The sequence below is a fragment of the Lasiosphaeria miniovina genome (assembly GCF_030549165.1).
Source record: "Lasiosphaeria miniovina strain SMH2392-1A chromosome Unknown B0T26scaffold_1, whole genome shotgun sequence".
NCBI lineage: Eukaryota > Fungi > Ascomycota > Sordariomycetes > Sordariales > Lasiosphaeriaceae > Lasiosphaeria > Lasiosphaeria miniovina.
In genome coordinates, this window is record NW_026848220.1 from 378585 (window position 1) to 403450 (window position 24866).

A 24866-nucleotide genomic window follows, 5' to 3' on the forward strand; every position below is an offset into this window, starting at 1 on the left:
TGTCGCAGACGTTGCCCAACCAGGACGGCGTCTGTATCCTCAACCCGTGGCTGCTGCAACGGCATCCCGAGGTACCTACCTTAGTTTGCAAGACGCTTGCTTAGGCGTGTGCTCGCTCTCGCCGGCCTGAAAACCTGGGGTGATCCATGGATGGGTTCCAGACCGCCACGGCCGCAATCTCAGGTGGCATGCCAGCCAATCAATCCTAGCCGAGAAGATTGCCGTGTACCGCTCGCTGCCTGGCACGGCATCTGCGAACGAGCACCGACCTATTAAAAGACTCGGCTGCACTGGCGCGTCTTTGTGTCATTGTTCCAGTCCGGCGACCCGACCCGACTCACCAGCGTTGCAGGCTGTGAGACCCTGAGACCCTCGGTCCCGGTCCCATTGCTGTGGGCGAGCGGCTGGCCTTTGCGCCTTCCACCTCCAGACGAGAACGAGGGCAAACCAGCCAGGAATGGACAGGGCAGGAAGGATCGACGGATCCTTGGGTTTTGATCCAAGGCGGGGGTGGAGAAAGAAGCCGAAAGAGTCAAGTCGAGGATGGAGATTGGGGAGGAAAGTGACACATCAAATTCCCCAGCTCCGAGAGGCTGCTGAGGCGCCTGCAAAGACCCTTGATAATAAAGGGACGTGTTTGCCCACCACAGCGACCAACATCAGGAAATTCACGTCAGGCGCACTCCCAACGTCGCGGTTCGCTATGACCGGCATTCGCTATGACAGGCAATCAACTCATCCCATGGATGGCGTCTTCGTTCTATAGGGCATTCCACAACGAACAGAGTTTGCTGCCTGGAACTTTAGGGTCCAGAAGGAAAGGGCATCCGGCACCAAGATGCCGAAGTTGCGGAATCCACCCAGATAAACAACCTTATATCGAAGGAAGGCACACCAGAACAACCTCCAAGTAGGCCAACTTCCATTCAGGCTTCCAATCTCAATCTCCAACTGAGGACAGCTCGAATAGGGATTTTACCGGGGGGTCCTAGATGGTTAGATCCTCCAACAAATTCCATACTACTACTACTGCCTACTTTACCTATTGCATCGCCAGGCACTTGATTGGTCTTGATTACTCAACTGCTTGGGATCGAGTCGGATATCTCGGTAGCTGCCGTCCGAACCCCGATGCCGTCCAATGCGCTCGAACGCGGTCGAAACCTTGACCACACCTGCAGAAAATGCACGAATCCCGCAGGAGACTTAGCCCGGCTCCTACCTCACCTTAACCACGACCTTGGGATCCGGGACTGTGTCCAAAGGGTGCCACAATTTTGCGACTTTTGATATTCAGAAACCGAAGTCTGGACAGGCAGGATCGATTACCTGCCTACTCTTGGACGACTGCCTAGATACCCCCAACATGTGATTGTTTCGTTCGCTCTGGCTACTTTAGCCCTTTCTACCTACGACATTGTGATTCAATTTCTTGTGAGTTCTTGGGGCTTGCGCTGATAACCCTGCCCATTTATAATGATAGCCAAACGCAGTATCTCCACGGTCATATAGCTAGTTACCTATCTAATACTCAGCGACAAGTTCATATCAAGAGGTCAAACTGATCTCACGTCTTGTCTCGTCGTCTAGCTTTTGGGTTGATCAACTGTCAATGCTGCAATCAATTGCTAAACTGGGGCACCGCAGCCACAGATCCGTTTGTCGAGACAGTCCGAATCTCTCTCAGACCAGTCCTGGTTAGGGCCAGCATATGGAGGCACCTAGTTCCGGTAGCGAGTCGCTATCTAACCACGGGCATCTTGATACTCATCCCCGGCACCGGCACCTGGAAAGGTATCATCGGATGTTGATGAGCCTTGCGTGCTGACGAAGCTTACCCTCCTTTCCAAGCGAAAGTGTGGTGTCCATCGATGCAACAGCGGGATGCACGGGACAGCCCTCCACCCAACTACCGACCGTTCCGTACTTATGAATGATGCAGCTGTTAGACCAGTATTTGGTAAGCTAAAGCCTGAAGCCAAGTCTTTTAAAATTGGTCCACTGTTACATGAGATAATCACTTGGCCGGTGGGATCGCGAAATCACGAGACGGGACGTGACCAGCACCTAGCAATAAAATGGCAACACGCTCTCGCGAAACAGGGAGAAAAGGTTCTCTCATTCATTTCAAGTCGCCGCCCAGCTTGGAACTGTCGCATTCGATCGCTTCGATCAACCATGAAGGCCACGTTCAATGCCGTGTTATCTCTGCCTTTGGCGTGTTACCTCTCTGGCTTTGTTAGAGCCGACAGCGACTCTCACAATGGTCCGGTTGATGCAAACACTTACGACTACATCGTGGTGGGTGGCGGTGTTTCTGGTCTTGTGGTTGCCGGCTGCTTGACTGAAGATCGTCGCCGTAAGAACTAGCCCCTTTCTCAACTTCAGTTCTGTGCCGGGTCTTGTTGACACTAGATTATTCAAATAGGCACCTTACTCATCATTGAGCGAGGCTACTTTGACAACAAACCAGAGGCCATTGTGCCATGGTATGGAAATTTGCTGCATACAAGCGTCCTGATCAACCCCGAGTCTGTGCCTAAGCTAGACTAAACAATTCCACGTTTTCGGTCACTGTTCCAGCCGTTATGGGCGGTGGCTCGGTGGTTAATGGCATGGGCTATATTCGAGGCGGCAAGATTGATTACGACGCCTGGGAAGAGCTGGGAAACACCGGTTGGGGCTGGCAAGGGCTCTTGCCATGCTTCAGCAAAAGTACGACGTTTACGCCTCCTTATCTCGAGGCCATCCGGCAATGGAACATCACCTTTGACCCGTCGGTCCATGGCCATGGCCCGCTGCATACACACATCCCGAGCTTCCAGTATCCCGATATCGCTTCCGTTTGGGACGCGCTGAGACACTAGCCTGGTCTCGTGGTGCCGGTTGGCGGCAATGCTGGCGGCGGGCCAGGGGCGTACTGGACTCCCTCAACTGCTGCAAGTCAGCGGCATTGGGTCACGAGACGTTCTTAGAGAGGCCGCCATCCCAGTCAAGAGAGACACGCCAGCTGTGGGCGCCAACCTCCAAGACCACGCAACTACCATGATGTCGTTCGATTTGGCGAACCCCTCGTTACTAAACCCCAGTGCCATCTTCACCAATGCAACGTACAATGCCACCGTCTGGGCCGAGTATCTTGCTAACAAGACCGGCCCCATAGCGGCGGCGGGTGCAACCACGGTTATCCTCTTTTCACGCCCGCAGCTGAGTACGGCAGCGGATGCGGCAGCCGTTGTCAGACGGCTCCTTGCTCAGACGGCACTCACGACCAACCAGCTTCTACTATGGCCCTCCCTCGGACACCTATCAGGAACTTGCGCCATGATGCCCGGAAATCTCGGCGGCTGTGTTGGTCCCGACTTGAAAGTGTACGGCGTCGATGGCTTGAGTGTTGTGGATGCGAGTATGATGCCACTCACCGTATCCGGCGCGCTCCAGGCGACCGTGTATGCGGTCGCGGAGAAGGTGGCAGACTTGATCAAGGCCAGGAGTGGCCACTAGGGCTAGTCGAGAGCGGTCGAGTGCGGCTGCCGGGCGTGGTGGCGGTGGTGGTGGCCTTTGGCATTCGACCGGAATGAAAGCTATGATAATCCATACAGGCAATCTTTAGGACGATCATGGACAAGATGCAGCAACCGCTATCCGCGGCCCGGAGTGCGCGTGCAGCTCTACCTAGCAACTAGGCAATGAGATTTCGAACAAGTGTGTCCCCTATGCACCCTTCTTTATTGAGTGAGACACACAGCTCAAAAATTGAAATCAAGCACCTTTCGGCCCGTTCGTTCCGACCACATCGTGGCGTCCACTTACTGGTCTCTGGCAGCCACTACAGAGCGTGGTGGTTCGCAGGCACTGTACCTGTGCTACCAATGGTTTGCAGAAGCGGGCGTCAAAAGGATCGCTGTTTTACTCGATATGTCCCTGTCCGTGGGGCGGTTCACATCGTGATTCACACGCCCGACGGGGGTGACTGAGAACCGTAGCAAGGTTTGTTCAGCCAAGTGAGGTGCTGAGTTCCCTGAACCAACAGTCTCATGTTTGCAAATTTGGCGGTCACCTAGCCCCCTCCCTTCCTCCGCAACACCCTTCTCTTGCGAATCGCGGAGAGGCCGTCAGCCTCATTCACATTCACGTCATTGTAGGCATCTGTCTCATTTGAGACATTTATATCCAAAAACGCCACGCTAGACCGTCTCCATCACACACGCCGCCGATCCCAAACAGCCATTGAACCCTTGATTTTCGCTAATTATTAACGAGAATGCCGCCTTGTCCCACCACCATCCGCCTCGGCCTCACCACCACCCGTGAGCCCCACTAAGGACGGGGGCAGTCCGCGCGCCCGAGAAAGGCGACATGCAGTTGGGGGCTTGCAAATCCATGTCAGCTCGTGTAGTACACAGTATCGATATCCAGCGAGCACAGTTTTGAACTTTTTAGTCGTGCGTCGCCAATCATAGTGATCGGCATCGGATCCCTCCGGGGAAGGCCAGCTTACCTTGCCTAACGGCGGCGCGTGATTGGGATGGAGCCGTGGGCTGTAATTAGACTGCACTGCACTGTGCACGCAGCGCGGCTTACTAGATAAGGCAATCGCGACACCTTGGTAACATCAAATGAAGAACAAACAATGTTTTCCACATCCCGGAGATGAAAAATGTGTAGTGAGAAACAAACGAACGCAAAAATGTGGGGGACAAAAGGGTAGAAAAAGATACGAAATAATTCCTAGTCTGCACGTTCCGACAACAACGATTCACGACATTGGCCTGATTTGAACAGACGCCTCCGAAGAGACAAGATTCCTAGTCTTGCGCATTAGACCACTCTACCACAATGTTTTTTGTGTCTTTCGATGTTTAGTTTTGTCCCAAAACTTGATTACTAGGTACATTATGGAGATGCCGGTGGATGCAAAAGACTTGAGAAGAAGTGGAGGTTTTCTCTTCCTTGGGCGGAGCCGACGAGACAGCACGACTGGGGTGGGGGCACGAGGTGTAAGGGAACTGTTTTTATGGATGAAGGGATATCCCGGCCTTGTTGTGGAGAGGGTTTGGGAAAGCTGAGGAAGCCTAGCACATACATATACGCACGCATAGAGAGAGAGAGAGAGAGAGAGAGAGAGAGAGAGAGACGTATATAACGGCTTAATTTAAACCAAGACGGAAAGATGGTTACAATATTCGTTGTGCTGAAACAGCCAAAGCACGTGCTGCAAAGCCACGCCCTCTCTGTGTGGTGTTGGGTCTGGATGATGGACGACCAGACACGCTCGGCCGTTGCACAAGCAGAGGGTGAACACCAGAGACTTGCTGGCGTTGCTGGGACATTGCAGGGCGTGTTTATGTGAACGAAAAAAACGGTAAACACATTGTAGGGCATGTCTGTGCGAACGCAATAAACAGTAAACACGTTGCAGGACATGTCTGTAAAAACGCCAAGGAAGATACAGAGTATAGCTTAGTATATATAAGGCTCTTTTTTGACAAACGCCTATCTAATATACCCATGCGCGGCGGACATCTGTCTGCCAACCCGCAGCCGGACTCTGAGTCCTGAGGAGCCCTAAGGCAAAGCTGTATAAATGTTCAAGAAGAGAAGAGAAGACGACAAAAGTAGGCCAGACACGGCCACCCAGGTGAGGTGGGGAGCGGATGCGTGGCAGTGCGTGGAAAGAATGGGAGAAAAAAAATGTAGTTGAAGAAGGTATCATGAGAATGTAAAGGGTAAACAAAAAGGGTTATGCAAAAGTTGTGGTGTGGTGTGTGGTCTCCGGTACCCTCCTATCGGAAGAAGACAAGAGAAAGAAAAGACCAAAAAAAGAACGCCGCCGACTCCTGGCCAAAAAAAAAACAATAAGGCGCCATGGAAGCCATCGCAGCCGCCTGCGCCGCCGCCGCCGCCGCCCAGATGTGACACGACATATAGAAAGGCCAACATGGTGGTGTGCTGCTGTGAGGCGGGCGATTTTTAAACATCCAAAGAGAAACCCCGCCTTTTCTAAATATCCCAAGAAAGAAAGAGATTAGAGATGTCATGTCGAGTACACGGCAACGTACGAGACTTCCATCATGCTGCTCCAGCTGTCGACTGTGGCGCCGTTGGGCGGGCCAGGCCTAGAGACAAGAGGTGTTAGCACGGGTGACGAGTGGATGGACGGATAGCTGAGAGAGAGGAACACGTACCAATCGCCACCGACGGCAACGTTGAAGATGATGAACAGGGGCGAGTGGGCGAGGCTGCCCCAGATGGCCGCGTCGCCAATGGTGCCGCCCGAGAGGGTGTGGTAGCCGCGGCCGTCGTAGAACCACTGGATGGTCTGGGCACGCCAGTCCGAGTTGGTGAGGTCGATCTTGAGGGACCAGCGGTGCCAGCCGTTATCTGAAATGGCAACTGTTTCGAACCGCCCGTTGGGCTCGTTACAGGGTCCGCCCGACTTCGAGTAGCCGCAGTGGGTGGTGCCATATCCAGTGAACTGGCCGTTGATCCTCTCCATGATGTCGAGCTCGCCGCACCGGGGCCACTCCGTGCCGTGGTGAATAGAATCGCCCAGCATCCAGAATGCCGGCCAGATGCCCTGCTGGCGGTCGCTCGGGCCGTCGCCGAACCGTATCATCGATTCCACCATCATGACCTTGCCCTGCTGCGGCGTGAAGGTCGCCTTGCTTTCGATGCGGCCCGATGTCCACTGCCCCGACGCATTCCTGTGTGGCACGAACTGGATCGTGTCACCGCCAGAGAGTTGCACGTTTTGGTTCGACATTGTGTAGTCTTCTACTTCGTTGTTGACGTGGAGGCTGAGACAAGCAGGCATCAGCAAGGCAAGAACACCGGCGGATAGCAACAGTACGGCTGGTGTATACTCACTTGGTCACCGTCGTCCACTGGCCGCCGTTGGGAGACTGGCCAGCGCCACCGCCGAAGCCATCAGACCATATGCTATGGAATCCCGGGTAGCCTGGGATTTGAGTGGCGGCGGCGAGAGAAGAGAAAAGAGAGAGGAAACTGAGTGCGGCGTTGTGGCGCATTGTGGCGTTTTTTGTCTAACGACTGTGTATATATAAATAATGCGTGTCTGTTGGGATGAAGAAGTGTCGGTCGTATATGACTTATACAAACCACCAAGCTTCAAGGCTGAGGGAGAAGAAACGAAGGGCAAAAGGTCAACTTTGCTGCCGCTGGCTGAAGATATGTATAAAAAGAACGCAAACAGGCCACCAAGCCGGGATCGAGGCGGATCGAGAGATAGAGAGAGAGTGGACGAACGGTATGGCAGATACCGAGAAAAGAACGGGCCAGGGGTTCGCTCGGAGCCTGGGAAAGCGAAGTGAAGGAACGTGGGAACAAGAACAGCAAGAACTCGGCTTGGTTAGAGAACGGAAAAGGTTGAAGCAAGGCACAGCACAAGAAGGAGCATGAAGCCAGGCATTAAGGTACGCAGGACGGCCGCGGGAGGCTGTTAAGCAGCATATATACCGAATAAATTGGGCAGCACACCCAGGGACAGGAGGCGGTGTCCCCACCTCGGCACGCATGGCGCAAACCCGAGCCGGGGTCGGGACTCCCATGCTCAGATCCCATCTGATGGATGGCGGAGCGATGTGTGCATAGGTCCGAGCTAGGGGGAGATATGAGCTCAGGGTCAGCAAGCGGTGGCGTGGCAGCCGTGGCTGGTCTTGATTGGGAAATTGGCTTGGGAGAGAGAGCATGAAACATGAACAACTCTGCCTGCTCGTAGGCCCAATGGGTAACATTGCCGGCCAGAACCCAGGACGTGGCGGCCGAGATCCTGACGAGCGCGGTTCTGGAATTCCCTGTTGCAAGGCTTGGGCCGCCAGAAAATCCTGACTGGCCGGGAAGCTCCCATTAACAGAGCAACCCTGGTCTATATCCGGTGCCGTCCATCCCCACTTTGGCCAAGCGTGCAACTTTTGCATCTGATGTCGAGCCCAAAAAAGGTTCCAAGCGCGCGATTCCGCAAGCCCAACGTTTGGCGGCAGTGTTGGGACTCGGCGCGGCAACGTCTTCTCTTGTCTTTGCGCAGCCGCCAGCGACGCAAACTGCTGTCAAGAGACTGACGACTCTGGAGGGGCACGCGCCGCGGTGGATGCAACCCGCCAAGACAACGAGCCCGCGAAGACCGCGAGTCGGCAAGAGACGCCGCTACGGCGAGTGCAGACGACTGAGCGGCAAGGACGTAAAGACAGGCAGCCGCACGGGCCAAGGGCAAGGGGAGCAAAAATAGGGGTCAAGGACTCAGAGATGGATGTCTTCACTTCACTCGCTGCTACCCCACCACTCGTCAATGCAGCCCGGGCATCCTGAATCTCGGTCCAGTACCTGCGTTAGCCTCCCCTCCAAGTCTAAAACGTGAAACAGGACAGCGAAGCTAGGAAGAAGCACCTGATTTGGGATGGCACCCTCGTTTTCGCCTTCACAGACGACGACAGCAGTCCTTAACCTAGTAGTAGATATCTGTGCCAGTGTAGAGCACGACGAGGGAGCGGACACTCCAGCCTAGACAAACCTGAGCTGTTTGACTTTAGATATTTTGTCTCGGCGATGCAGAGGCTTCGACTGCTGAGCTGGCCGACACGGAAGGCAATGCTTGTTTGCTTGATGGAAGACGCAGCATTTTAGTGTAGGACCAGCGCAGTCGTTGGCAGCGGGCAGGCAGTTGGACAAACAGCCGTTGAAGATTTTTGATGCCGAAAGCTGCTTCTTTTTGCCCGAGGCGAGGATCCCTCTTCACCACCTCATGACAGCAGCTCAGGGTAAAGCTGGGGAAGAGAAGGCGGCGCAGGCTCCCACAGTGGGGGAAACCCACCGAGAACACGCGCTGGAGGTCCGCTCTAGAGTCCAGAGCCGCGGCGCATGCCCTGTGCCAAAATGCTGCGAAGCTGCCTCCGGTCCTCACGAATCCCGCACAGTGACTGGAGAAGCGGCGCAGCGCTTTGAGTGCTTGACTTGACCCCCATCCATTGGCCTGACCGCCGTTCGCTGCGCTGCTGTTGCTGCTGTTGCTGCTTTCAAACCAGGGGGCTGCGGGGCTGATGAGAGAGCGCTCTGGGCTGTTCAGCCAGGGCAGCCGCTGCCCCATCCAATGGTGTGCCAGAGCGTCGGAATGCAGACGTTCCTGCGAAAGCGGGGAGTAAAAGTCAACCACCGACTGCAGAACACGCAGAAGTCGTGTGCTTCTAGTTGCGCCTACAAGGAGGCACTTTGGCAGTTTGGCACGGAAGAGAGGGGGCTCGTTGGTCTGCTGGTCTGGTCTTGTGCAACGGCATTCCAGCTGTCTTCAAATGATAGCAGTCCGAATTAGGACAGAAATGGCCGTTGGCGCGTTCAATTGTCTCCAAGCCTCAATTGCCTTACCAACCTAGGTGGGCACCAAGCACCCAGAAAAGAAATGCAACAGAATGCGCCACGAACCGTGAAGTGATGCCTTCGATTCAGACGAGTGCGCAGTCCGACGCCGCGCCGAACGGGAGCACACGGAGGCAGACGGACTAAAGTGATCGCCCCGCCACAACCGGAGTCCTGGGAGAGCCTGGTAACATGGACGCCTAGGTTGGGCACCGCGCGTTGGTTCCATTGTCCGCCCTTTTGCACGGCTCGGGCAGCGGGTGTTGGTTCTTGGAAAAGCCAGCTAATTCAGGCCGGTGGGGTTGGTGGGTAGCACTTTGACAGCGAGAATGCCCTGGGAGGGAGCAAATCCTAATGATACAGTTCGAAGCGCGTATCCGTATCGCGAAAAGAAAAAAAGTTCAAACTGTCCGACGGCCTTTTCCCATCGGTTCCCTCGGCGAGCCATCTCCCCCAATTGTCACCCCGCACTGGAGGGCACCCTAGCGCTGAGCCCGTTTCATGTTTTTGGAGAAAGTCTCCCATTGGGTGCAGCGCTCCAACGTCCAATCAAATCCCGTTCTCAAAAGGAAATGTCGCGACTGTATATAGCTATTTTGCTGTTGCCGCCAAGCGTGCCATTCACCCTGCTTGGAATTGGGCCCGTGTCACTGTTGTGGCTGCCGTTTTTGGCCACATGTTGGGTCATCAATACTGATTTCTGATTGGCTAGTCTGATCTCCGCAGCTCAGCCCAGACCTTCTCTGCATACAGCTGCAGGCTCTGAATGCTAAGTACAAAATCTCCCTCTTGCGGGCCTAGCATGAGGTGAAACAAGACGGATCGGGGTTGCTTGCTTGCTGCCCGTCGTGGTTTGCACATGGGTTGTTTGTTTCTCTGCGTGCAATCGTGCTTGCATCTGCATCTGCATTCTTTGGCGGGATCTCCAAGTTCTCAGGCGTAGTCACTCCTTCCAGATCAAGGCCACGAGTGGAGTCAGCGGCTCGGCCTAGCTGAGGCGCTACTGATTGAGAGACAAGCCGTCAATCGGTTCCCCGGCAAGCGGTTGCCAGAAAAAAAGACCTCTATTACCCACACGGTACTTCCACCACCATACAGAATCCTACCTATAAGCAGGTCACACCTGGGTATTCTACCAACCAGTCATCTGACCCTGGCCAGCTAACACATCCTGCATCCGCACTACCATAGAATCCACCCACTTATTAATAGTCTCCTGACTTATTCGCTCCCAACCTTCCAGAATTAGTGCCTTCAAATCAGCTCCTATAGTATAGTGTACACGTACGAATTGCTTCACTGCACGCCAGCAGTTTTCTATAGGCGAGAGGTCTGGGGATCCAGGGGTATTAAAGTAGTGCTTGAGGTGGTGTTCTTCTTTCCACTTCCTTACCATATTACTAGCCTTGCAGTTTCCACCACCATGGCCAGAATCCCCATCTTCTTCCAGAACAAAAGAATCCCCACGTGCTAGCCAAGGACCTACCATTTCTTCTAGTATACTACGATATATAGCCAAGGACATCTTTCCATTAGTGTTTGTTGGGACCGTATAAAAGTGTAGTGGTGACTTAAAGTTCCAGCCAACAGCAGCCCACACATGGTATCGCTCAACCTCCTTGCCTTTAGAAGGCTCTTCAGCGTGGTGGATGCAGTCAGGGCAATAGCGCTCCCCAGGCTTCCGGATAATCTGGATCTTTCCTTCAGGGAATACACCAAAGTGGGATTCATCTGACCATCTTATATCGCGCCAATTCTCAGGCAAAGGACGATAGGAGAGTGAAAGCTTGGCTACTTCCATCCTTCGTTTGGCGTGGGCAGGGGAAACAAAGCCCTTCTCGCAAGCAATACACTTCCGGTAGTCTAGTGTACCCATGGCCCTCTCGATCGTGCGTGTGGAAGTTGGTGGTGCACCTGCTGCTCTGGCAAGGCCTTGCCAGCTTAGTGCCCGGGCTTGGAAACCGTATTCCCAGAGGATGCTTTCCATGGCTAGTAAATTGGCTGGTGTAAGGAGCGGCTTCCAGCCTCTAGTTTCTACCTCTAAGTGCCGCCGTACGTGCTCATCACCGTCGTGGAGGATCTGCCTACCACGCCGTTCACCTATCCCAAAGTGGCGGTAAAGATCAGCTTTAAATAATGGGATCTTGTGGGCTTGTAGATAGCCGGCTACGGCAAGAAGGCCGGCTTTCTGAGGCGTAGTATAGTGTTGATCTCCCAGAGCCATGGTTGGTAGTGGTGGTGGTGGTGGTGGTGGAAAGTGGTGGTAGAAAGTGGCGGTAGAAAGTGGTGGTGGAAAATGGTGGTGGAAGTGGTGGTGTGATAGAAAAGCGTAGAATTGTTAGGGGGCTTATTAGTGCAATTCGTCACGTGCTATGCCTTTGCCCGGTCTTTTTTTCTTGGCAACCGCTTGCCCGGATTGGGGGTATTTCGTGTCCATCTTAAGCCCTACCACGTGGCCCGCACTGCCTGGGCGCCCATTTCATGCCTGGGCCTGCGCTGTTCGCTGCGGCTCTGGCCTGGATTGCCGATCAGCGCGCCGCATGATTTACCAATCTAGAATCGTTCCTGCTTCTCGTCCCCACTGCGGGACTTCTCAAACTCAATCGAGATTCGAAGCTATGCGATTTGGGGTGCTTACATCGGGGGCGCGTTCGCATTGTGCATTGTGCATTGTGTCGGCTTATCGCCCCTCGAGCCGAGCTGAGCTTTCATTCTTGAGACGGGAATGTGCGCAAGCCGCCAAGCGGACCTGACCTAACTCTCATACATCTCAACCAAGTCTGAGCACTCGTCACGAAATTTCTCCATCGAAGCCGCCAACATGCAATTGGCCGGCTCTCTAATTGCGCTGAGGGACAATTCGCATCGGCACCCGTTGGTTCCGGCTCGGAATTTTGACGCCCGTCCTCGGCCAAGATATTCGGCTTACGGCCAGCAGAGCCAGGTTCGATATCACGCCCAACAACTCGATGGACGACGGCAGCAATAAACAAGATAGCCCACCAGCCAAGACGGCTCTTACAAAGATGCCGCCCGTGCCTTTCCCGCGTTCGAACTAATTAATTGTTCCTGAACCGGCCTGCACACACGCGTGTATTACATAGCAGTTGTATATCACCCGGCCACGGCTCTGCTGGTTATATATTATTTATTACCATTGCTATAGGCGGGCCACGAATACTTCGCGACAACCCGCGTTCGGCAAGCAGGTTTTTCGTCTGCTGTGGCGAGACCGGTTCTCATGCCATTTGTTCTCCATCTTTCCCGTCTTGGGTGTGGGGGGAACCTGAGAAAGCATTGGAAAGTAATTAATAGCAAACTGCGTTATCAGCAAACGGGTGTTGGGCGCGTTGCGTGTGCCGTCCCGCGCGCAGGCGATTATTATCCGATGATCAATCTACTTATTACCCATTCACACCCAACTCGACGCGCTCTGGCCTTGGCTATCCGAGTTGGCCACCGTGACCTATCCCCAAAGCCTAGCCAAGCCCCGACTAGCGACGCGCCGTGGTCTAATTGTGCGACTAATTCTACAGAACGGGCTTAGGCGGTTGAGGCTGTTGCGGCCTCCCTCCTGTCTCAGGGCTCTTTGGGTGTTCTGAAGGGCGGGCAGCCGGTTAATGTAGGTACTGCGAAGGTTAGCTGGAAGTTACCATTACTCGTCAAAAATGAGCACGTAGATACACAAATTTGATCATGGCCTTTTTCTCTCTGCAAAGTCTTTTCATCAAACTAAGTATTTCTGTCATAGAGTTGAGGACTCCTGTAAATTTTCCATTATGTGACTGAGTTGCTCTGTCCTCGACTGGAAGGCCCGAATTATCTTCCAATTTTGGGCCCAGTTCAAGATCAAAGTTCCATTCGTAAATCTTGCCCCTGAAAGAAACGTTTAGAGCCACTGAACATCTAGGATGGCATATGGAGAGAGAAAATATATGTCCCAATGCTACTGTGCCCGGTCGTTTTGGTAATTTGGACTTGAGTACCAACACTGCCTGTGCTGTGTCTGCCTCGCGCGGTTTTCCCTACCTAGATTATCATGCAGTTGACAATGAGGATCGAGACGCCCAGCCTCAAGGCCTCCTTTTCCCTCGTCACAGTTCCTTGCCGAGACAAAAACTTGTCAAGATCATCCGGACACAGCTCAAGTTGAACAGCGTGCATTCGCTGAGTTATAGCAAAGCCAAAATTTTTGGTCTAACTGTCCAGCAAGCGCTGGAAGACTGCCAGAGTGAGTCAAGACGGCAAAGAGAATGGCGAGGCAATTTCTATGCAGAGAAACGCGCCACCACATGCGGCACTTCAAGAGACTCGTGTACGTGTACGTACGTAGGTCACAGTAGGCGAGTATGTGGAAAGAGATATCAAACTCGTGGGCCTTCTCACAACCGAGCACGAGTTTGCTGTCTGGTTTCCGAGACCAATTATTAAGGCAAAATTCACAATAAAGGCCGCAAAAAGAGATACGAGGTCAGCACACAGTTACGGCACACGTGTCCGTAGAGTCATATTCTCCAGCGCCCTGAGGGATTACAAAAAATTTCTCTGCCGAGCCTCGGATGTCGATCCTAGCTTCTCATTTCTTAAGAATCATTGCGACCCGTTGGCATAAGACCGGCCCTGAATCTCTTGGGCTGGCTTGGCTGGGTTGTGCGGCGTTTCCCCGTGATCGCTGTTGCTGATGATAATCTGCGCCACCATGTTCTTCTCGTTCGCACGACTGGAGCCAACTCCGAAAACCAGAGAAACGAGAGCCTTGGCCACCTCTTCTCCAGGTCCAGTAGAATCTGGTCAGCAGGAGCTCTTGAATCAACTAAATCTTGAATCAACTAATAAGGGAACTGAGGCTTGCGCATTGTGGCGGACTCTGGAGGCGAGCGGCTTGGGGAAACACTCGCCAAGGACACTGGTACGGGCGAGAAGGATAGTTGCTAGTAGTGGTGATTAGACGAAGCAGCAGTAGCGGCAAGCAGTGCATGCCGCTAGGGGTTGAATGATTAATAGCTACTTTGACGTTATCATGTAAACCGGCCCCTTCTATATTGGGAAGAATGAGCATATATAATCTGATCCTGGGAAGCCCTCCGCCGATACGCATTGAGAGATTAAATTGTACAGCTATTTATACGTCGCACCTGCTCACCTGCGTCCCCGGCCGAGGAGAAGGCTGGGAAGCGACAAAGGTAGCACCGCCCGAAAGCGTGGTAGTAATCGGTCCCAGTCTAGGCCTGGCGCGTTCAACATTTACGAAGCGGAAAGCCGCGCAGCAGAGACGTCAGCCTCCAGGAATTGTATATGACAAGTGAAGAGCAGCAGGCTGTAAAAACGGCAATTTGGACCAGATAATGAACCTGGATCTACTAGGTCAGTCGACGTCAATATATAAAAGAGAGTGCTCTCGGCGACGTAGCGGCTGACCATGGAGAAATGTGAGACGGCGCTGGCATTTACGAACCGCATCTCGCGCGCCGTCTTCTCCACGACTACGGACACTATACTAGCGTAATCCCGAAGGCTCTGCGGCCAAGAGAAAGCGTATTTATTGCCGATTGTGACAGGTTCGCCTTTTGTCGTCCGTCAGGCTCTTGGTGCTGCTACAACTTCTTCTAGATACTACTATTGCGACTGCCGCCGGATCTAAGACCGTCAGTAGAGCTGTTGTTACAACTCGTGTCGGCCTTGATGCGCCGGCCCCCGCATGTTAGAGGCTGGTTAGCGAGCTCTATCTCCACGGCATCATGAGCGAGGTCTAGAAGCGTGAATGAGAGCCGGGCGGTAGTTGAAAACAAACAAGACTCAGCCTCGCTCATGCAGCCACCAGGCAAGCAGACCTACTCACCTAACAAAATTTCCTAGAAAGGGGACCTGATGTCAACACAGCTCGGAGACAGATAGCCCCAAATGTGCCTCGTGAGTTTCACAGCTTCTGCCAGTCTGAGAGAGCGGTGCGCGGGCAGAAAGTAATGACAGCCTCGATACCGAACCCCAGGAGCAACGGAAATTGTATCGAATAATCCCGCGAAAGCGGTGTTCAAGCTTTTGATAAAGGGAAGCGTTAGTTGATACTTGAGCAAATACAACTCCAAGGCTATCTAGGTACGTAGCGCTATTTGACCACTCTTCTCCATAATATCTCTCGTCTCAAGGTAGAAGCCTAAGAGCATCATTGTGAGCTGGGTGTGGGCTTGAACGAAAATCGAACCATTAAATGCGAGAGGGTGTCAAAAATGTCGAAAGGGCAAGAGAAGGTCCTCAGAGAGGGAAGGGGGAACTTACCGGTATAGAATAAACTTGGACCTTTCATCAACCGGTATGGGATTTCAATGTATTCATGACGGGACCGGATCATACGATTTGCTCCCGTCAGTGAGGTGTCCTGGCACCTTAGCTCGCCTCGAATCACGGATGTTACCTGGCTATAGTGCGGGACCTCGGGCCTTATCTGCCTTAATCTAGGATATTTTATACTTGGTAACCGTATGTCCCTACCTCAGTAATCTGTGCCTAGGTAGTCTGTGACATGTCTGGAAATGGCTGGGGTGTCGGAATGAATGGCAAGAACGACTAGTCGTATTCCTCATCGGCCACAATGTTGAGTTCAAGCTACTAATATGTCATCCACAAGTGCAGCAGCACCTTCCCAAAAGTCTTCCAGTTTTGCAAGCTTCCACCCTGGGTTGCCTGAGATTGGAAGCGACCGCGGTGACCTCAACAGACTCCAACTTGAACTTGAAGTCTTAATTACCTTACCTATCTCGTTTACCGTTGCTTCCTTGGTCTCAAATTTAGAATGCAGCACCAGACGGAAGCAAGTCGGGCTTGGTCGTGATGCCAGCTGCCCGCATCTCCGTGCCACTGAGCAGGGACCAACAGCTTGCTGCTGGACTCGTCGAATCTCAACGGCAATCAGGGGGCACCATGCCAATCCAACAGCGCCACAAACCCCACCTTTGATGGATCACTAAGCTCCGCAGGGGCGCACACCCCGCCCTCCAAACGCCTCCATCCCACCTTCCCGGGCACTGGAGCCTAGCTTTTTAGCTGTTATGTCCTTGTCACCGATCTTGGGTTAGGTTGTCAATTCTGTCAATTCTGTCAATTCCACCATTGCCCACCATGTCGGAGATGCGGTTCGTCCTAAACCTAGTATGCTCTCGACCCATAACCGGCCGCCTTATTGAACGCAGCGATGCGACCTACGGGCCGAGTGCGGAGAAATATCCCTGCGAAATGCGGTCGAAAGGCCTCATCAGGAAGGCAGCGAGCGAGAGACGCTCGTATTTGAGCCGACCTTTGTTGGTAGGAACAGGACCCGACAACGGCGAGGCATCGGACAGGCAGTTGACCATTCTACAGCTCGAATCGATAACCTCTTCCTCTTTGTTGTATCATTTTGTTTCATCCCAAGACTCAGACGACCATGTCATCAGCGGCCATGCACGGTTCTGATTCGTGCCATATATTAATCGCAATTTACTCGACCAGGATCCCGCTCTACCACGATGGGACGGGAGGCTGCTGCAGCTTTGGTAAGCAGCTCCAAACTGGGCGAGGTTCCTTCCTGGGGGCACCTCCACTGCCCCAACTCCCACAACTCCCCTAAACTCGTCTTCTCCAGGCTTCCGGATAGCGCCCCCAAGGCTCAGCAATCGGCGTCCTCGCTCCGCACTAACATACCTAAGGTACCTAAGGAGGCCGAGCCATTGCAGCGCCCGAAGGATCGATCCAGCCAACACGCTCCATCAGAATGTTCACTGGTCGTCGGGTTGCGCAAAGCAGCAGCCCTCCAGTTGCCGTGCATTAATTGCTCGCTTTCCTAGCCGGGAAGGTGGCTCTGCCGCTTCACCCCGAAGGGCAGCGCAAAGAGCCAAGAAACAAGACGTGACGGCTTGGCGTCTTGCGCATGGCTCACTGTCTGCCAGTCTCGTCAGCACAGGCCAGTCACATGTTTTGATACCAGTGGAGGGCACCCACCCCCTTTCCTCCTGGATGGGTAGAAGAGGTGGTTCCTGCAGCTGAGCATGTCGTGCTTTGTTACCACTTTCTATTCCAGTCTGCGCATGGGCTTGAAGTGGCAACCCCCACGGGCGCGATGCCAGGATTCGTCCTCCAAGTGGACATGTCGCCAATGCCGCCTCCCAGATCCGCTGAGGTGCCCGGCAGCCGTGATGCGTCCGTGCAGTAACTCGATGGCGCCGTGCGGGGGGGGCGTTTCTCAGCCCCGGCCCTACCTATTATTATAACTTCGAAGGAGCATCAAGGTCACGGCCCGTGGGGTATTCAATGCGACCTTCCGCTCCCTATAGCCTTTTCCGAGCTTCGCGCCGACCCTTCCCTGCCCTGTCCTTCCGGCGTGCCTGTCCGGTGTTAGGCAGATCCTGAACCCGCTTGCAGGCGCGGTCTCGCACTCGGCGTACCAGAGCCCAACGTCACAAGTTGTTCGGATCACGCAAGTATCTTCTTCCCCAGGCCAAGCCCTGTTCGGTAGGTCATGGCTCTGATACTGCGGCTCTGTCTCCAACGCTCTGACCTGGACACATCCTTCCTATCCACGGCCACAGTGACCTTCCTGGTCCTGCCACTAGAAGGCACCGCACATGATGGACCACGTCAGATCCTTATGGGGAAGGTCAGCACAAGGCATGGCGCTCTGTTGCCCATTCCGATGCCATATAAAGGGTCGTGATGTCGTCGACAAGTGCTACTCGTTTTGGCAGATCTAGAAGCATCAGAGTCAGTCAAGCCATTCAAGCCATTCAAGCCAGCCAAGCCAGTCAAGCCAGCCAAGCCAGCCAAGCCAGTCAAACCAGCCAAGCCAGTCAAGCCAGTAAAGCCAGTCAAGCCAGCCAAGCCAGTCAAGCCAGTCAAGCCAGTCAAGCCAGCAAAGACAGCCACCCCGGATCTCACCGCCGAAGTCTTGTCACGTTCCGTCTTTGATCGTCATCATCCTTAACAACCGCCTTCAAGCCTAACATCGCCATGCATCTCCTCGCCTTGGCTACTCTGCTACCTCTGGCTCTCACAGCTCCAGTGCTCCAGCCTCGAGGTGTTCAGCTGATTCCGGACAGCTACATCGTCAAGTTCAAGGATGGCGCTACAGACAGCCGCGTCACCGACACCCTCAGTGGCCTCAAGTCATCGGTCGTCACCAAGCACATTTACCGCTCCAAGCTTTTCAAGGGCTTTGCGGCCAAGCTGAGCGCCAAGGACGTTGAGATTCTGAAGAAGTTACCTGAGGTACGTGATCCTTCTCAGAATTACGTTCATATCAGTCGCACCACGCCCAGCGGGTCAATGTGGGGGATCTGCTAAACAGATACCCTCCATATAGGTCGATTATATTGAGCAAGACGGCATCGTCAGGATCACCGAGTATGTCACGCAGAGCAATGTCCCCTGGGGCCTCGCCCGGATTTCTCACCGCGCTACGGGGGCAACGTCGTACGTCTATGACGCGAGCGCCGGCGCCGGCACTTGCTCCTATGTCATTGACACGGGCATATATGTCAACCACACCGTAAGTAGCGGATGCCCTACTTGGCCAACCAAGTCCCCAAATCACAGGCTCATGGGCTTACTCTTGAATCTAGCAATTCGCCGGGCGCGCTACTTGGCTCGCCAACTTTGCTGGAGATGGCAAAGACTCTGACGGCAACGGCCACGGCACCCACGTCGCCGGCACGATCGGCGGCACCGACTACGGTGTGGCCAAGAAGACCCTCCTGTACGCTGTCAAGGTTCTCGACTCGGGCGGTTCCGGGAGCATCTCGGGTGTCATTGCCGGCATCAACTACGTGACGACGGACTCGGCGACGCGTAACTGCCCCAATGGCACTGTTGCTAATATGTCGCTTGGTGGAGGCAAGTCGACGGCTATCAACAGCGCCGCCGCCGCTGCTATCAAAGCCGGTGTTTTCCTCGCCGTCGCTGCTGGTAATAGCGATGATGATGCCGCATTTTACTCGCCGGCCTCGGAGCCAACCGTGTGCACCATTGGCGCTACCGACAATACCGACACACGGGCCTACTTCTCCAACTACGGCACCCTCGTCGATATTTTTGCCCCTGGTGTTGATGTTCTGTCGTCCTGGATCGGAGGGACCAACGCAACGGTCAGTCCCTATCCATGTTCTAATACAAGCAACCCGTTCTCGGCTGACGCTCCGGCACCAACAGAATACCATCTCTGGTACATCCATGGCGACCCCACACATCACCGGTCTCGGTGCCTACCTCTTGGGGCTGCTGGGCAAGAAGGCTCCCCAGGCCCTGTGCCAGTACCTCAAAGACACGGCCACCGCCAACGTCATCACTGATGTGCCCACCGGAACTATCAACGCGCTGGCCTTCAACGGTGTCGAATAAGCGGTTGCGAATCTCTGTGCTTCTTCCAGCGGCTTCCCGTCATATGGTTACAATGATGGGAAGTGCGCTATTTACGACTTTCTCTTTGCACGAGTACCTAGTTTTCGTTGGCGATTTCTTTGCTTGCCGTTCCTATCACTTTCATCCGGGCATCTTTCCTTCTTGCATAGATTTCCTTCTCGCATTCTCGAGAAGCTGCCCTCGTCGATATTACCACATAGATTTGTTTAAATCCTATATAATTGCTCCTGTCTCTCTGTCTTCATGTCTCAAACTGAAACAGACCCAACCTTGCTATTCCGTGTCAAAATAGTCACCCTGATACCCGCCCATTTACCCAGACCCTGCTCAGACAAAAAAGCGTCCCAGTTCCGCTCATCGGTTATTTCTTGCAGGGAAAACCAGCGGGACCAGCAAGGGCCCGAAACAAGCTTCTCGACTACTTTTCTGGGGCCAACGCCCCGGTCGTCGCTGGCCTTGGCGTGCTCAAACGCCCTGTGAATAGCGTACGATGCCAGGGCTGGATAGTCTTCCAAGGTCTGCAATAGCACTGATCCTGGTATTTGAGAGGACCAGCTCGAGACGACCGACCTTGTCCTTGCGTAACTATCAGATTCATGGATAGAAATACCCTCATCTCGAGATTCCTCCAGGGTGGTATTAACATGTGCCGGGTGCTTTCCGATCGGGACTTCGGCCGGCGACTGAGGGTCATCCGTCTTGGGCACCAACTGAGAATTCTCGAATGGTGACTGGGCGGAGTCGGGAGCCAGGTCAGACCCTAGCCCCCCCCCCCCCCCTTCCCGGACATGGTATGGTCAGAATCCACCGAACTCTGCCCGTCTGGTTGCGCTTGGCCTTTGCCTTTGTCCAAAGAAACGCTGTGATGGCGGGCAGAGACAATTGAAGTAGCAGGTGTGGAGAGGGAGTCGGCTGGCGGTGGTTCCGAGACTGGATCGGATGGGCCATCAGGGACGGGCACTGGCTCAGGGGGGCCCTGCGACTCAGTGGGGCCCTTTAGCCTTGAATGCCATTCGTTATCTTCGTTACGAGGAAACCAGCCTATAGGAATCGATCCAGCCGGAAGGCTTCCCATGACGGTCGGCGAGCCAAAGCCGCGGCCTGTCGAGTGCGCCGAAGCCGAAGACATGAAGCTTATGGCGCTATGGCGGCTCCGGAGTTGCCTTTGTGGTGCTTGCATGCGTAGTTCACGCTCCCGCGCGGCCACGTAGCTGTCAAGTTCGTTGATGCACAGGTAATTTAGGCAACAACCCGCGATGAACAGGTGGCCTTTGCCGACAAAGTCGTACTTAGAAGAAAACCCAAACAGCTTATTAGCATGTCCATTGACGAAGAAGTCGATTACGCTTTCATGGATCGGTTGGACTACCCGGCTTTCCCCAGAAGTGCTGTCTAACGAGCCCGCGCCCGCGAGGATGGACCCGAAATCACCGCCTATATCAGGGACGTCAATGCCGCCTTTGACCTCGATCAGGCCCTGAGAGAGGCTCCGGATTTGCCGCTCAAGCTGGGCGTCGTTCTGCGTGTAGAATTCCGATGCCCGCCATTCGTTCAGAGATGCCGGCGGCGTGCCGTCGCGGATGAAGGTGAGAATGTGGTGCCACTCTCGGAGCCGAAGGCGGCCTCTTGCCAGAATGGGCACATGAAGAGATGCAGCGTCGTGCTGCGGTCCTCGGGATCCATCTCCTTGATGAGCGTGGTGAAGAGATTTTCGAGTGCTTTCGGGAGGGCCTTGATCCGCTTGAGGATGTGTTTGGCATTCTTTCCGTTCTCGACGTCCTTGAGCACCCCGTCGACGGCGAGCACAACCCAGAGGAATATGCCGTTCAACCGCTGCGCGATGCGTTCCCGCAAGATCCCCACGTCGTCGCTGTGGATGTTCACCGTGCTAAGCTTGTGCTCGATGTACTGCCGGATGTCCTGGGAGTTAAATCGCTTCATGGGGATGTGGAGGCAGTTCTTGAGCGTGATGGGGGGATATTCTCGCCTGGAGATGCAGACGCTGAGGTTTAACCCGGCCGCGTAGGCAGACCGGGTGATGTTTCCAAAGAAGTATCCCACGGCCGACGCCTCGACACTCGTCGAGAGCATCAATAAAAATGATTGTCCTCCGAGGCGCAAGCCTAATATTCAAGAAGATTTGTTCAAACACAGCCTCGAGCTTGTGGAGATAGGCGGCGGGGTTCACCGCTTCTAGCGTCTCCAAGTCGACCTTGGAATATGTCTTGAGCCAGTCCAGACAAGCTGGATGCGCGGTGCCTATTTGGTAGAGCAAGGCGCGGAAGAGGCCTACGGCAGTGCGCTCCAGCTCGATGCCCTTGCCGTTGAAGAAAAACCGGGCCACTACGCACTCGCCGGCGCTGTAGGTGCGATGTGAGAGGCCCAGGCTTTTAAACATCCTCTTCATCAGGGTCGACTTGCCGGTTCCTGGCTTCTCGGTGACCTGGAGTAGCCTAAAGTGCTTGTCGATATTGTTGCGCTCCGTCCATTCTCGGAAGGCGGTAGTGGTGGGCAGCCACTCGCAGGTATCTTGCGCAGGGGTGCTTATCATGTGGTGCCGAACCAGCATCTCTCGAAACTGGAAGTGTTCTAGTTTTTCTTTGGGTTGCGTGAAGTTAGCTCACAGTCACAGTCACTCGGCCGCGTTTAGAAACTGACCGCGATTCTCACGATCCCATACAGATTTGGTAAGCAGAGGGATATTCCTAGTTATGGGGGGAACATTCCTAGTTATAGGGGAACATTCCTAGTTATGGGAGGAACATTCCTAGTCATGGTGTTCTCGTCAGGAACATTCTCAGTTGTGGCCTTCTCATCGTCTCTGTCCAGAACCCTAGTATAAACGGCTTGCAGTTCAGCCGAAACCTTCCGGTAGTTTGCATCTAGCGCACTGCCGAAGCGGCACATGCACCTATGGTCGGCGTCGAGCGTTTCGGCCCGTTCTCGGGAATCACCCAGGCAAGAAGATATGTCTGGGATGACCTTGGTCATCTTGGACTGGCCAAGCCGAATCGGCAACTTCAGGGCCAGGCCCTCCTGAAAAGTCTTGACACTGAAACCGTGCTTGTGCCACAGCGAGGAAAACGTCTCCTGGCAGCGGTCGAGATCCGAGTTCTTCAAGGACAAGCTGTCAAGGATGAGGGGATTCGTGTCCATCAGGAGAAGACTGGTAGCTTTGCGCGCAATCTCGCCTATCCCGGCTGCTGAGCTTCCCCTGTGCGGCGTGCCCAAGAACACGACACCCACCGTGCTTTCCAGGATGTCCTGAAAGCCTGGGTCGTTGGAAGTCGAGCAAATGGCGAGCATCTCCTTCAACACGATGCCGCCAAGAGAGTGCGCAACGAAGAGGACCGGTCGCCGTCTCACCCCCGGGCGTGACCGAGACAGGTCGTTGACGATGTTCTTGCCGTGGGTGAAGACGCTGTTCTTGTTGGCGGGCTCGGCGAACTGGTGCTTGGCGACGGCGGTGTCATAGCCAAGCATCAGAACCCGCGCCTCGGGGCACTGCAGGGGAAGCAGGTCTCTGGGCCAGAAGACGTCGGGCTCCTTTTTCCTGCTGCTGGCTGTGTCTTTCCTAGCCCGGTTGAGAACACGCGTCACAAACCTGGATCTCGCTCTGGTGGTGGCGTTACCGCTGCCGGAGGCTATTGTGGACGTCTCTCCGTCGCCGCTCCTACCGGGAGGAGCTGTAGTGCCTCTGTGGATCTTCGGAGCCTCGGCCGCCCATGTTCTGAAAGGGTGGCCCTGGAGGCCATGGATGAAAGCGATGCTGGGACGGGTCAGTCTCGGATCTGGACATGCGGGCAGAGAGGGCGCTGGAGGAGACGTCCGACATACTCGAGGACGGGCTCGGGCTGGCTTGGCTGGTACACAACCGACGGCCCAAAGTCCACGGGGCGCGTGTTCAAGGACGGCCGCTCAATTGTCTCAACGTCCCCGTGAGATAATTAAACCCAATATTTTCGGCTTATACAGCTCTTTGCTGATGGTCTTTTCTGCGTATTTTTAATTACATCACAGCTTTCACAATCTACATCCAACTCCTCTCCCACGTTTTACACCTTTACTTTTCCAAGACCATTTTAATGAACGTCTCATCAAGTAAGGCGTGACCTCAGATTCACTTACTGGATCCAAGATGGACTGATCGCGAAGAAGAACACCATAAAAGCCTGCTCAAAGAGCGATTTGTCCGTGCTAATTACCACAACCAATTAGCCACATAGTTTTGGGCTGATTAGGCCCTCTTCGTCAATCAGGCTGCCTAATTTGCTGAGCAAGCTCTATTGCGGCCTCCGAGCAATTATGTGTGCCGCCCCCTACGGGCCTCCGATGCGTTGGTGCCTTACCAGGCAAATAGTCCTGTGTGAACCGCCAAGCTACACGCCCAGAGCCTTGCCACCCACGTTGACGGAGGACAAGACATCTGGCGAAAATAAAATGCTGAAAGGAAATATCTCTTTCTCGGCAGGAGATGGTCAATTGCTCCACAGGACGCGGCAATTCGCCTACCCATTCCAAACTCTCAAGTCGACCCTGTTCATCCACAGCGCTGATAGCCACCATCAATCCGACCAACGTGAGATCTGTCAGAAGCACTGCACACTGCACTGCACACTGGATTCGGTGGAAAAGATGGAGTTCAAAGTGATTTTTCCTTGAGACCTCTCCTCCTCCCGTGCTCTTTGGCTCAGTCAGAGAACCTCTATTATAGTTATGAATGGTGGCAAACAGTAGTCGTTGCTCGCTGAACTGACTATGTAAAGTTCAGCTTGCATGAGCTCTTTTTCAGCTCGCATAAGCACTTTTTCAGCTTGGTTGACCACACCACTTGGTGTTCTGGCACTGCGTGCCAGACCTGCCATGCGTGCCATGCGTGCTAGACCTGCCGGAACTACCGGATAACGAGTTTCGACCGGTATACGAACTCGATGGGATCCATTGTAGAGCCGAGCTTCCAGGATCCGTAGAGATCTACGGCCTATTGGCCGGTGTCGAGTATCTCAATATCATGACTGCTCGAGCAGACCAGTGTACCGAGCCGATGACCGCCACAACAGAAATAAGTGACGGCGGTGGCACTGCCACTCATAGGCTAAATCTACCCTCAC

At 54.2% G+C, this 24866-nt stretch overlaps 6 protein-coding genes and 1 non-coding gene across 7 annotated transcripts; 3 read left to right on the forward strand and 4 right to left on the reverse strand.

Annotated features, from left to right (window-relative positions):
* Nucleotides 1-2178: 2178 nt before the first annotated feature.
* Nucleotides 2179-3504, forward strand: B0T26DRAFT_669454 (uncharacterized protein; the record flags this gene model as incomplete). Its single annotated transcript, XM_060439053.1, has 3 exons — nucleotides 2179-2359; nucleotides 2584-2824; nucleotides 2868-3504. The coding sequence occupies 3 exons, from the start codon at nucleotides 2179-2181 to the stop codon at nucleotides 3502-3504; spliced, it is 1059 nt and encodes a 352-aa protein (XP_060301874.1).
* A 1258-nt stretch (nucleotides 3505-4762) lies between these two features.
* Nucleotides 4763-4844, reverse strand: B0T26DRAFT_t36. Its single transcript has one exon. It is a non-coding gene; the product is annotated as a tRNA-Pro (tRNA).
* An 830-nt stretch (nucleotides 4845-5674) lies between these two features.
* Nucleotides 5675-6122, reverse strand: B0T26DRAFT_3411 (uncharacterized protein). Its single transcript, XM_060434481.1, has one exon. The coding sequence runs from the start codon at nucleotides 6039-6041 to the stop codon at nucleotides 5787-5789; it is 255 nt and encodes an 84-aa protein (XP_060301875.1). The 5' UTR covers nucleotides 6042-6122; the 3' UTR covers nucleotides 5675-5786.
* On the reverse strand, nucleotides 6038-7031 carry B0T26DRAFT_745093 (concanavalin A-like lectin/glucanase domain-containing protein; the record flags this gene model as incomplete). Its single annotated transcript, XM_060444508.1, has 3 exons — nucleotides 6038-6119; nucleotides 6189-6800; nucleotides 6871-7031. The coding sequence occupies 3 exons, from the start codon at nucleotides 7029-7031 to the stop codon at nucleotides 6038-6040; spliced, it is 855 nt and encodes a 284-aa protein (XP_060301876.1).
* Nucleotides 7032-18210: 11179 nt separating this feature from the next.
* Nucleotides 18211-19985, forward strand: B0T26DRAFT_682584 (peptidase S8/S53 domain-containing protein). Its single transcript, XM_060440749.1, has 4 exons — nucleotides 18211-18606; nucleotides 18701-18886; nucleotides 18960-19481; nucleotides 19546-19985. Exons 1-4 carry the CDS (start codon nucleotides 18349-18351, stop codon nucleotides 19732-19734), a joined length of 1155 nt encoding a protein of 384 aa, XP_060301877.1. The 5' UTR covers nucleotides 18211-18348; the 3' UTR covers nucleotides 19735-19985.
* Nucleotides 19986-20750: 765 nt separating this feature from the next.
* Nucleotides 20751-21438, forward strand: B0T26DRAFT_682586 (uncharacterized protein). The gene has a single exon (XM_060440750.1). The coding sequence runs from the start codon at nucleotides 21012-21014 to the stop codon at nucleotides 21234-21236; it is 225 nt and encodes a 74-aa protein (XP_060301878.1). The 5' UTR covers nucleotides 20751-21011; the 3' UTR covers nucleotides 21237-21438.
* B0T26DRAFT_745096 (uncharacterized protein) lies at nucleotides 21307-24697 on the reverse strand (the record flags this gene model as incomplete). The annotated part of the gene is made up of 5 exons (XM_060444509.1): nucleotides 21307-21832; nucleotides 21906-22333; nucleotides 22519-23524; nucleotides 23593-23681; nucleotides 24680-24697. The coding sequence occupies 5 exons, from the start codon at nucleotides 24695-24697 to the stop codon at nucleotides 21307-21309; spliced, it is 2067 nt and encodes a 688-aa protein (XP_060301879.1).
* Nucleotides 24698-24866: the final 169 nt, after the last annotated feature.